General features: G+C 40.6%; 1 protein-coding gene across 1 annotated transcript; it reads right to left on the bottom strand.

Annotated features, from left to right (window-relative positions):
- Positions 1–853: 853 nt before the first annotated feature.
- On the bottom strand, positions 854–12393 carry GEMIN6 (gem nuclear organelle associated protein 6). The gene is made up of 3 exons (XM_040224671.1): positions 12156–12393; positions 11447–11590; positions 854–8458 (listed from the first exon to the last, which is right to left on the bottom strand). The coding sequence occupies exons 2-3, from the start codon at positions 11569–11571 to the stop codon at positions 8083–8085; spliced, it is 501 nt and encodes a 166-aa protein (XP_040080605.1). The 5' UTR covers positions 11572–11590; positions 12156–12393; the 3' UTR covers positions 854–8082.
- Positions 12394–13069: the final 676 nt, after the last annotated feature.

Genomic DNA, 13069 nt, shown 5'->3' with positions numbered 1-13069 from the left:
GGACTAACCGAAAGCAAAATCTCTGCCAAATCAACTCTAATAAACATGCACTGTGTGACTAGGAGCTTAAGAGTATATCATTTTATTTATTAAAATTACACAGTACTTGAGAAATTGAGGTAAATGTATGTAAGAATGGCAAAATCATGCACAGATAGGGATACTTTTCCTTTAAAAGATATTCTACCATAAAAAAATTTTTTAAGTCATTTATTTTGAAAATGTGAAAAGTCAAGACATGCTTTTTGAAAATATAGTTAATATAATTGCATGTGATACTAACACTGCTAACACTCTCCACTGCAAAAGTTAAGTTTTCGTACTTAGGTCCGTCCATATTAAGGTGTTTAAAACATGAACACATGCACCCTTATCTTTCTATTATTTGAACAGAGTCCAATCTAGTAGACTTTGGCCAATAAGCTAAAACACAAATTGGGTTAATAAAAGGGGGGATGGGAGTATACAGCACTACAGGTGTATGATTGTAAAATGTTTAAATCTAACATGAAGCCTAACCAGAACTATAATTTCTATGTTCAGTAATCCACCTCCCATAGTTTGAACCAGAAAGAAAAAATCAGTTTTGCTTTAGGACTTGATTATTAGTAAGATGATCACACTGAATGTCAAAAACGTGTTGTGTACTTTAAAACACAGATGTATTTACCGTCAGAGGCTGTGCTATACCATGGGCACCAAGAGACTACCCATGTGAGGGAACTAATCCACTAATTAAAGACCCAGCATAAAACAGCTTGTAATGAGACATTTCTCTTATTGCCACTCTTCTGTCTCTGAAATTCACCTGTGCTCTTTCCCATTTAAACTCCAGCTGTCCCCATTACTTCTAGCCCATAAATCTTTATACCATCCTTTTCTACAGTAAGCATGGCTAAGACTGGATTAATCAAAGCATGCAATCTGATTAGTTAACAAGAAGGCTGATTGTCTACTTTATAACTAACATGTGCTACATGGCTAATTTGAAACCCATACTGGGGTTACAGAAATTCCTCTCACATTTATACTCATAATTTCAATATAACCAATTTATTTTAATCAGGTACCATGGAATGTAAAATGGCACAGCCACATTGGAAAATAGTGTGACACTTTCCTAAAATGTTAGTTGTCATGTAACCTAGCAACTCCACTCCTAGGTATTTCACCCAAGAAATAGGAAAATATATGCCCACGTAAAGACTTGCCACAGATGTTCACAGCAACATTATTCATAGTTGTCCCAAACTGGAAACAATCCAAATATCCAACAAGCAAAATGTAAGCATATTCACAATGGAATATTATTCAGTAATAAAAAGAAGCCACTGATATATGCTACAACATGGAGATCAGATTCAAGATTTAGGGGAATATTTTAATAAGTTGTGGTTCATCAACACAATAGATACAGTCTTAAATATTATACAAGTGAGTAAAGTTATTTTTAAAAAATGTTTTATTTGGCTACTCCAGGTCTTAGCTGTGGAATGCAGATTCTAGTTCTCTAACCAGAGTAAATTTAAATGGAGCCGGACACAGACTATATGTTGTATGATTCCATTTAAAGGAAATATACCCCCCAAAATCAAATCTATAGATACAGCAAGTAGATTAGTGATTGCCTGGGGTGGAGAGTGCGAATGGGAATCTACTGCAAATGACACAGAGAGTCTTGTGGCGACAATGGAAATGTTTAAAAAATTAATTGTGATGATGGCTGCACAACTCTAAACTTACCAAAAGAATCACTGAATTATGCCTTGAGGTGGATGAATTTTATATGTTAATATCTCAATGAAGCTTTTAGAAATATGTATGAAGATGCTTTTGATTACAAAAGAGAAAAAGTGATTTTACAGTGGAAAAATCTGACAGACACCACCTTAACCAAGTAATCACAGTTAACATCACAAACATGGGCCAAATCAGCACAGTATGCCTCCTGATGCACTGAGAAGAATACACTGTCATCTCCAGGGTCTTCCTTTCCCAGCAACGCACATCGCTATGGATCACTGGGAAACAGAGAAACCCAAATTGAGGGACATTGCACAAGATAACTGGCCAATATTGAAAAATGTCGATGTCATGAAAGTCAAAGAAAGACTGAGGAACTACTCCAGAGTAAAGGAAACTAAAGGGACATGATCCAAATAAAGTCTTTTTTTGATATAGTGAACATTGAGCAATAGGCAAAATCTAGATAATGTCTGTATTCAATTATACTACTGTATGAATATTAGTTTTGATAACTGTACCATGGTTAAGAAAATGTTCTCACATTTCCATTGTATCCACAGTTTATTCTCAAACAGTTCAGGAAGAAACATGGACACACATGCACAGAAAATGCAAATGTGGTAAGATGTTAATATTTGCTGGAGAAAGGATACAGAACAGTTCTTTGTCCTGTTCTCGTGTATTTTCTGTAACTCTAAAATTATGTCAAAATTAATTAGAAGTGATGCATGTACAATTAACAGTTGCTTATTAACATATTAATATATAGCCATGTGAGTAAAAATAAACACAAAGAAACTGATGATGAGAATATGAGGGGAAATAACTTTTTGAAAATGAAGATTTTTTTTAAATTAAGATATGATTCAAAGAGTACCCATACTGGAAACACATGGAGAAATGTTAATAAACACAAAGCAATTGTAAAACACCATCTTATGTTCAGTCATAAAAATTAAATAAAATACTCTAAGGGTGTAATGAAATTTGTATACACCTTATTGTTCTTGTTGATGTCAAGTAGCACAAAGTGTTTAAAGAGTATTGTACTTTCATTTCTAAGCACTAGTTTTGGAGGGTTTGTTTTTTTTTTTAGCATTTGGCTGCACTCGGTCTTGGTTATGGCACATGAGATCTAGTTCCCTAACCAGGGATCGAACCTGTGCCCCCTGCACTGGAAGCACAGACCAACAGAGAAGCACTGGACCGGCAGGAAGTTCCCTGTAAGCACTAGCTTTTGGTAACAGCAGTGAAGACATATGAAGACATTCTTTGCGCCATACACTGACAGCAAAAAGAACAAATGTCAAAAAAATGTTTAATAAGCTTTAACCCATCAACACAGTACCATGTTGTCTTTAAATCATGAAAACTACAGAAACAAAAAATATATACATTGTATGAAAAAGAAACCATGTCTGATAACAGTATAATTTTTAATAAAGAAATCCTTTAATGTCTGAAAAATGAAAACCAGTGGCATAATAAGGCAGGAAAAGCTGGAGGTGATAGATGTGTTTATGGCATAGACTGTGATGATGGTTTCATGGGTGTATGCTTATCTTCAAATCATCAAGCTGTATACACTAAATATGTAGTTTTTAGTATGTTACTCCGTCAAAGTGGGTTTTTTTAAAAAACCAATTGTATTTGGCAGTGAATGCAATTAAGTATGTGTAATTATAGTCCTTCACTGCTCTGATTTCTCCCAAAATTTATAGTAATCCTTAGCTTTGACTCTAGCATTCTAGAATCTACTCCAAGAGGCATCATAAAAACTCTAGTTCTCAAAACAATTGTGAATGTTTTAAATTTCATTACTTTTATTGAAAACAATTCATGAAAACAAACCTCAACACTATAACATTTAGGAGGAGAGATTTAGGAAATCAAGTGAACAATGGATAGCAAGATACAGGGCAGAGGTTGGAAAAGTTTGCTCCAAGACTGAAAGATACTCAAAGTCCTGAAAACCTTTTGTTCTGAAAAATATTCTTGACACCAGTTGTGTTCAAAGACTGCCCTGCTGCCGGCTTTGGGGAGGATCTCCCCCCGGGAATCTGGAACCAGGAGAGGGATGAGAAACAGGCAGGTTAAACTCTCAGGGGGAATTTGAGCTGAGGAACTGGCTGGCCCAACTCCCTAAGCAGGGAAAGGTTTCCATGGCAGGGCCAAATCATATATCCTCAGGTTTGGCTCACAAGGCAAATTTTCAAACAAATCAGAGGACTCAGCTGCCAAGAAAGTCTGTCCCCAGCTCATTAGTCTGACAGCAAGTAAGTCTACCAACACCAGTGCACCTGTCCCTGGGCAAAGGTTCACTCTGGACCAACACTGTGGATAATTTCCTACATGTCTTTTTTCAAGACCTCCCTCACTTTGTCAGTATCCTTTCCATTCTATTTGTTCTTATTCCCCTTCCCCTATCTGATGTCCAAAGACATCTGAGGGTTTGAAGGGGAAAGGCTATGTGATAAGTTTCACTTTCAGGATTCTGGAACTCTACAGTTGTGAGGGAAGGCCGTTCTGTTCCCCCAGGCTTCTAAACTGCTTTTGCAAGGGTAATCTGATCCGGGACAGGTAGCTACCATTATCTGGGAGTTTGTTACAAATGCAAGCTCCTGGACCCCTACTAGGTCAGAATCGACTGCTGGGCCCTACTCCCAACTGTGTTAGCAAGCCCTCCAGCTGATTCTGATGCTTGCAAAAGTACAAAAAGCACTTGGATACATCCTGTTATTAGACAACCATGCAGGAAAGTAACTTAGCTATGTTGTCAAAGTGCTTTCAAAGACCCCCTAAAACCCAAGTATTTTAAAGTATTTCTTCCAAAAGGGACAAGATTCCTTTTGTATGGATGGCAGACCATGCTAGTTCAAGGCTCTCCTGCTGCTGCTAAGTCACTTCAGTTGTATCCGACTGCCTGTGACCCCATAGATGGCAGCCCACCAGGCTCCCTCGTCCCTGGGATTCTCCTAGGGCAAGCTTTTCTGTAAACAGCCATATTTTTCTGTAGATACAATCCGTATCATTTCTGTCAATACTCAACTCTGCCACTTCAACAGCCACAGACAATACACAAAGCAATGGGTATGGCTGTGTTCCAATAAAGCTTTAATAATTAGAGGCAGCAGGCTGGATTCTGCCAAGGGCCTGAAGTGTGCTAACTCATCCTCGGGTTCTAACCTGATGCGGGAACCCTGGGGTCACTGTAGACATTCCCCTGAAAAGTCCCAGTTGGGCTGCATCTACAGGCATGCAAGCCTTGCAGTTGCCGAGTCAGTCCATAAGAGGGAGTCCGGAAGCAGTGTCACAGCTATCAATGGTTTAATAGATGGGGGAGCTTACACACCTGAAGAAAACTCCTGGAGCAACAATCCATCATATGTGGCAAAGAAGGTGGCGAGCAGGACACTGGTGGCGGCGGTCTTCGCTGTGGGAGAGGGGGCAAGACTACCTTTTACAGGGGGAATTGACCTCATGTTGGCTCAGTTACCAGGGAAACCAGCAGCTGAGACCCATCCCTTACAGCCCCTCAGGTTAACCATCATGAGGGCAGATGTTTCCCTTTAATAAATAGCAGGTGGAGTCATTCTGGCCCAAGGATTAGGACACTCACTGGCTGGGGCAAGGGCGAGCACATTTGTTCCAGAAGTGTAGGCAAGGCAGGGACTCATCAAGCAAAGGATGTACAGACAGCAAGAGCAGCCGTCTTGAGTGTCCTGACCATACACTCCACAACTCTTACCCCCTTAAGTCTGCCCCTCTTATGTGATATTCCTGGGGTCAGGTATGTAGAGGTGCACCTCCACCCAATAAAATAAGTGCAATACAGACAACAGCAGCTGAAGAGTATTCAAAAGTGTAAGACGTGGGTAAATTTGGAGGCAGGCACTTAATGGGTCCACTTTTCATGGACGTCCCGAGGAGGACATCTTGCTATAGACCCAGCAAAGAGGCCACCGATACCTCCCAATCTGTGAGCAGCTCCCTCTGCTCAGATAGGTGAAATGCCAAGATGTTTAGCAGGCACAATACAGGGGAAATCACGACCATTAGCCAAATCTACCCTCATCCTGCCCAGCTACCCTCAGTCCCCACAGACTGTGCCAAATACAGGCAAAGTGGTAGAATAGATTGTAAGGTTAACATAATAAATGGTGCCTTCCTCCAGTAAATGCCTGCCTTCTTCTCAGGTGGGGCAGGTGAAATCTGTCCCTTTCTAATCCTATTCCCCATAGGGGACTTACCCAAACCACAGGGGACTTACCTGCCAATTCCAGAGCCATTTCTTTTATAATACGTTCCCGAGGGCAGAAATTGTGGTAAAAGTGAGTTATTGTCCTGACCGGTAGTTGACAACGGTCCCTTTGGGGGTAAACAGTTGGAACTCGGATGGTGTTGACTAGTTGCCTCTGGGTTAACATGGCATAAGCACTGGGACAACTAACTGTTCCTGGGATGTTGAGTTATAGTTCCTAGGCTGGAGTTAGCCTCCTGGGCCCACAGGTAGAGAAATTTTCCTATCTTGGTTGTTGAAGTAATCCACTCCTTTCAACTAACCTGGCAGCAGTGGGGTCATAGGGTGGGTAGAAAGGCCAGTGTGTCATCTTCACTGGCCTATATCTGAACTTTATGGCCAGTGAAGTGGATTTCTTGGCCACTATTATGTCCACAGGGCATAATAGATCCTAAATAGTAGTTTTTGCATTGCTTGACAACTTGAGTAGGCCTTTTATAATGTCTCTCATCTGTTATAATACTTTGTAGACTACATATAATTGCTGTTCCAGCACACTGCATCACTGCTCTGTCCCTTTCGATAGCTGGGAACAGAAGCTCAAGGGGACTCCAATTATTTTGCCATTGGACAGACTTGTACCAAACTCTTCCAGGTAACTGGCCATGTCCAATTCCAATTCATGTCCTAAGTTAATATCCCTAAAGCCTGTACTGTTTAGAGGTGGTGGGTTAGGGGTATGCTTGTCCTTTGTAGGTAGTTCAGATCCCTTGTGTTATGTGTGTTCACCAGCCATCCCCCTGCAGTTAGTCAGATGAGCCACGGGCATGGGGCTGCTCTATAAACTGGTAAGAGACTGAGTTTAACAGGATATCATCAATGCAATAAAAGACAGAAACCATCTTTCATGGCTAGTCAACTGCCACAGGGCTCCACACGCTAGTGGATGGCCACCCTGAGATTCCTCCCGACCCCCCCCAACTTTTCATTCCCCGTCCTTACATCTCAGTGGTCACAGGATTACCCTTAGCCTCCTGGCTATTTTGTGAATTGTTGGGCTATAAGCCTTGTGGATGCCCAGCCTTGGGACCAGAAAGAGCCCAGAGACAGCAACAAAGCCATTAAAAGCTTACTGGACACAGGGATCTTACATGTCCGAAGCAAGGTCCTGGAGCAACACCTCCACCACGTGTGGCGGGTAGTGGGCACAACCTGGCGGCAGCCCTCACTTACCCAGCAGGGAGGAGGCTACCATTTATTCAAGAATTGATGTCAGGTTGCCTCATCAGTTACCAGGAAAATCAGCAGCTAGACCGGTCCCTTACAGCCCCTCAGCAGCCAGAATACTTGTCACACTTACTTTTTTCCTCAGATATATTAGCCAGTGTTCACGTTTAAGGCTTTGAGAGTTATAAGGCTTATGTGTTAAGGTTTTACCAAAACTTTAAGTTTCAACCAAAAAGGCATATATTCTGATTCAAAAGCTATTTCATCATTACACTAAAAAAAATTTTTTTTAATAGACATTAAAAAAAAAGAGACATCTAGGGACTTCCCTAGTGGTTCAGTGGTTAAGATTCCACACTTCCAATGCAGGGGGTGAGAGTTCAGTCCCTGGCTGGGGAACTAAGATCCCACATGTCATGCCACCACCAAAAAAAACCCCACAAAAACTCTATGCCTGTGGTGATAGTTGCACAACACTAAATACATCAAAAGTCACTGAACTGTGCAAGGAAAGCTAGTAAATTATATGGTATGTTAACTATAACACAATAAAAATTTTAAAAGACACATCTAGTCAGAATAAGCAGTGTTAACAAGACTGTGATTTTACCTTAGCATTTTATATCGAATCTAACATGTTGCATCTTTTCCAAATACATTTCTTGCCTAATAGAAATGGAGGTGTATTCCGATCAAAAGAAGAGATTCTTGTAATTCTGTCCCCAAGTTAATTTTGTTTGAGATGTCATCCTTGCCCAGTTCACTTATTAGTGCCGATAATCCCCATCTTTGATTTTACCTAAAACAACAAAGAACTTTCAAAAATACGAAATCTTATTTCAATCAGTGCATCCATAGTTCTTAGCCTCTCATTGGGAAGCTTCAAGATGTCCTTGAATAAGATCCTGAACACGGGACAAAATAATCTCATTAGAACTGTTGCAATTTTCTGGACCATATGGTGGGTCTATAGTCAAGACCCCAGCCACACAAAGAGTCTTTTGTGAATCTCTCTGTTCGGTGATGGGGATGTGATTCTTCTCCAGCCATTTCTTCAGGCTGTTCTTCCTCTTTTCCAGATCCTCAGGGCTGTATGCTTCGCAGCCTCCAGACGTGAACAAATGCATCAGCTTCTCTCTCACGCTATGGTCCCCTTCATTCACAATTTCAACAGTCTGTACAGCATGTCCCATAATTCCAGTCACAGACATGCTGCCATCTTCAAGGAAGTTCACGAGGACAATACTTTGGAGGAAAAATAAGTTCAGACCACAGTTGCAAAAGAAAAACGTAAAGGCCCATAAAACTAGGGAAGCAATGAAATGAGAGCATCAACCCCAACAGGTCACTAGGACAATAGGGAATGTTCTCTCCGTTTTAAATTAATATTCTCACCACCAAATGTTTTCACTTGTTCAATATGAATTCTCTGAGGGTCCTAAACATCTAAACCTTTTGTCCAGCTAATCATTGTGCTGCTGCTGCTAAGTCACTTCAGTTGTGTCCGACTCTATGTGACCCCATAAATGGCACCCACCAGGCTCTGCCGTCCCTGGGATTCTCCAGGCAAGAACACTGGAGTGGGTTGCCATTTCCTTCTCCAATCCATGAAAGTGAAAAGTGAAAGTGAAGTCGCTCAGTCGTGTCCGACTCTTCCCGACCCGATGGACTGCAGCCTACCAGGCTCCTCTGTCCATGGGATTTTCCAGGCAAGAGTACTGGAGTGGGTTGCCATCATTGTGGGATGTAGTTAAAGCATTACTTTAAAAGTTATGAATGTTTTAATATGTATTAGGAAAGAAGAGAGTACAGATTTCACCTTTAGAGTTAGGAAACAACTGAATAACTCCCCTTCAGAGCAGACCAGAGAAAATAACACAGCACAAAACTAACAAAACAAAAAGCAGAAGAGTCAAGTCAGTAAGAGGATCATCAAAGCCAAAAGCTGGCTCTTTGAAAAGGGTATATAAATTTTACAAAACTCAGGCAAGATTAATAAAAAGAGAAAGAAGGCACACATAAATAGTATTAGGAATAAGGCAGCAAAAATTAATAGTATAAAATATTAAAAACACATTTAAATCAGTAATTTTGACACTTAGAAAACTTCCTAGAAAATATGAATTTCTACTACTGACTCAAAAAGACAAAGAGAGAATGTAAATAGTCCTATAACCTTTGAAAAAAGAAACCTGAAATAACCAGTTTAAAATCTTCCCATGGTGGGGGTGGGGGTGACGGGGTGAGGCTGGCAGGGGTTGAGAGGGGGAAAGGCCCAGACAATTTTACCACAAAATTCCAACCAATCCAATTCTCCTAAGGACTATAAAAGGGAGATTATGCCATAACTCATTTAATGAGGCTAATATAACCTTGATACCAAAAGCAGAGGACAGGATTAAAAAATAAAATTATAAGCTAATCTCACTTATGAATACAAATGCAAAAATCCTAACTAAAATACAATATATATGATATGATATGATGCAATGTGACATGATAGAATTTCATTTCTGTGGTACTGTCCCCCCAAACCTATAATCCCAGTCTATGAGAAAACATCATACAAACCCAAATTGAGAGATATTCTATTAAATACCTCACCAAAACTCTTCAAGAGTGTCAGGGTCATGAAAAACAAGTAAATTTAAAAAGGACTGAGAAACTGTCACATATCAGAGGAGACTAAGGAGACATAGTGATTAAATGTAATGTGGGACCTTGGACTGAATTCTAAAATAGAAAATCCTTGGCTTGGAATCCATAAAAAGGCCATCAGTGGAAAAACTGATAAAATCCAAATGATTGTAGTTTACTTAGTGAAAATTTTTAGTTCTGACAAATGTTTGATGGTTGTGTAAACTGTTAATATTAGGGGAAGTTAGATACACAGGTACTCTCTGTACTTTCCTTGCAATTTTTTTGTAAATCTAAAATCATTCCAAAATAAAGTGTGAGTGTATCACTACCTTTAAAGTAGCCTTGGAAAAAATAATTCTGATCCTAATCAAACCTCTAGATAGAATACCAGTTTATAAGAAACACAAACGATAAAAGAACATTTTAAACTACACCATGATAATGCAATGAGCTAAATTCAGAGTGTGTTCAATTCGAAGACAAATGACTCCATTTCTTCTACAAAAAATAACATGGAAAACAAAAGAGAAAGTACAGAGTTACAGATTAAGAGTCTTAAGAGACATATCAACAAGTTGATAGGCCAACATTAAAGAGATGCTTTGGAAACAATCAGGAAAACCTGAACTCAAACTAGGAATTAGCTAATATTAAAGTTACTATTACTTTTGTTAGGTGGTTATAATGGTATGTGGTTACATTTATTAAAGAGTCCTAATCTGCTAAGGAGATCAGCCCTGGGATTTCTTTGGAAGGAATGATGCTAAAGTTGAAACTCCAGTACTTTGGCCACCTCATGCGAAGAGCTGACCCACTGGAAAAGACTCTGATGCTGGGAGGGATTGGGGGCAGGAGGAGAAGGGGACGACAGAGGATGAGATGGCTGAACGGCATCACGGACTCAATGGACGTGAGTCTGAGTGAACTCTGGGAGTTGGTGATGGACAGGGAGGCCTGGCGTGCTGCAATTCATGGGGTCGTAGAGTCGGACACGACTGAGCGAATGAACTGAACTGAACTGAACTGAATCTGCTAAGAGATATATTTAAGGATTTATGAACAAAATTTAGTCAGTAATAAGCTTTAAAATATTTGGAAGGCGGAATAAGATTTAATGTTTATTATATTACTCTCTTCACAATTGTATATACTTGAAATTCTCCAACAAAATGTAATTAAAATAAGTGTCCCATTTCTACAAACTTGGCTGGTCTGACAGAAATCTACAGTTTGACAGTATTTAGGTTCAAAGGAAATTAAGTACTTATATGAGAATAATCAGTCTTTATTTATCTGCTTTGTATGGATAGGGCTTCCCTGGTGGCTCAGAGGGTAAAGCGTCTGCCTGCAATGTGGGAGACCTGGGTTCCATCCCTGGGTTGGGAAGATCCCCTGGAGAAGGAAATGGCAACCCACTCCAGTACTCTTGCCTAGAGAAGTCCATGGACTGAGGAGCCTGGTAGGCTACAGTCCATGGGGTCGCAAAGAGTCAGACATAACTGAGTGACTTCATTTTTTCCTTTTCCTTAGTATGGATATAACATATAGGCAGTGCAAAGGGGGTGATTTCAGGGAAGCAGGACTCGTACTCACTTGGCAGAGACTGGGTCTGTGGTTAAAACCCATCCTTTATACTCCTTGTCACTGGCTGTTACGCTGACCGCTTTGTAAGTGTAATCTTGCCATTCTAACGGGCCTTTCTTCATCCATTCATTCATGGCTGCCAGCTGGCTAGATCTAAAACAACCACCAGTTAGGATTAATATATATGTTCCCCACAAGGAAATGTCTTACCCGTAATCTCCATTCTAGAGGTAGAGAACACTAGCGATTTGCATTATCTTCCATACCAGAAAAAGTTAAATTTTACTATTCAGTCTGAAAGCCACGGGGCCACGAGTTGCCGCAGGGACGCGTCTGGAGTAATTTATCTGGCACACTTGTATCTCACCTCCCAATCTCAATTCCAGACCGCCTTGACGTTAGCTTCGACCTCTAGTACGCAGATGCTCAAACCCTTTAACTCAGCTCTCCTTTCATCAAAGGAGCTCACTCCACACCACCATTAACCAAAACTTAAAAAAGAAAACTCCTCTGATATCCACCCAGTCCCTCTAAGTTTTCGCAGGATACCGCCAAGCAGAGGCCCCCCGATCTGTGACAATTGCATCTAAAAAAAAAAAAACGTTCAGAGATGCGTAAACGAAGCGACAGCAGCCTAGACCCACAGCGGCATGATACTAAGAACTGTACTCAAACCAGGGAATACTTAACGTGTAATCCTGACAAATGAGAAAAATACCAGTTAAAAACTCCTAGCAGCGCTCGATTCTCTTCAACCACGCTGGGAGGAAGGCATCGCTAGAGCTGAATCCGCCCGAGCCCAACGTGCTTTGCTCCATGTCGTCACTTCCTTCCCCCAGAATTCTCTGTTTTGTAGTCCGTGGCCTTATCACACCTCTAAGTCTGAGTCGGGAGACCTGGAACGATAAAAGTAGGGTGCAGGGTGTGGGCGGGGGATACGATTTTTTTTTCTGTAATAACAATAACCTTCTTTGTTCGCGAGGGTCTCCCCATTCACTGCTATTACTAATGGACATTTTAAAATAAAAATTTTAAGACTTGTGCCACTTCTTCCTCTGGAGTAGAAATGGAATTCCAGTTTTGCCATGAATCAATCCTTTATGTAAGTCCTAAAACTCTAGAAGTGTGAGGTGTCATTGCCTTGGGGCAGAGATATAGAATCAGTATATTTCCTGTTTGCCCTGTTGTAAGCCAGTTAAGATGCCTACTCTTGCGATGTGTCTTTGCTACAGTCCTGATGCCAAAGCCTTTGACTGTGTGGATCACAATTAACCGTGGAAAATTCTTCAAAAGGTGGGAATACCAAACCAACTGACCTGCCTCTTGAGAAACCTGTACACATGTCAGGAAGCAACAGTTAGAACTGGACATGGAACAACAGACTGGTTCCAAATAGGAAAAGGAGTACATCAAGGCTGTATATTGTCACCCTGCTTATTTAACTTATATGCAGAGTACATCATGAGAAACGCTGGGCTGGAAGAAGTACAAGCTGGAATCAAGATTGCCGGAAGAAATATCAATAACCTCAGATATGCAGATGACACCACCCTTATGACAGAAAGTGAAGAGGAACTAAAAAGCCTCTTGATGAAAGTGAAAGAGGAGAGTGAAACAGTTGGCTTATAGCTC

This window comes from Oryx dammah, unplaced genomic scaffold (genome assembly GCF_014754425.2).
Source record: "Oryx dammah isolate SB20612 unplaced genomic scaffold, SCBI_Odam_1.1 HiC_scaffold_25, whole genome shotgun sequence".
Taxonomy (NCBI): Eukaryota; Metazoa; Chordata; class Mammalia; order Artiodactyla; family Bovidae; genus Oryx; species Oryx dammah.
This window is presented reverse-complemented; position numbering and strand designations above follow the sequence as displayed.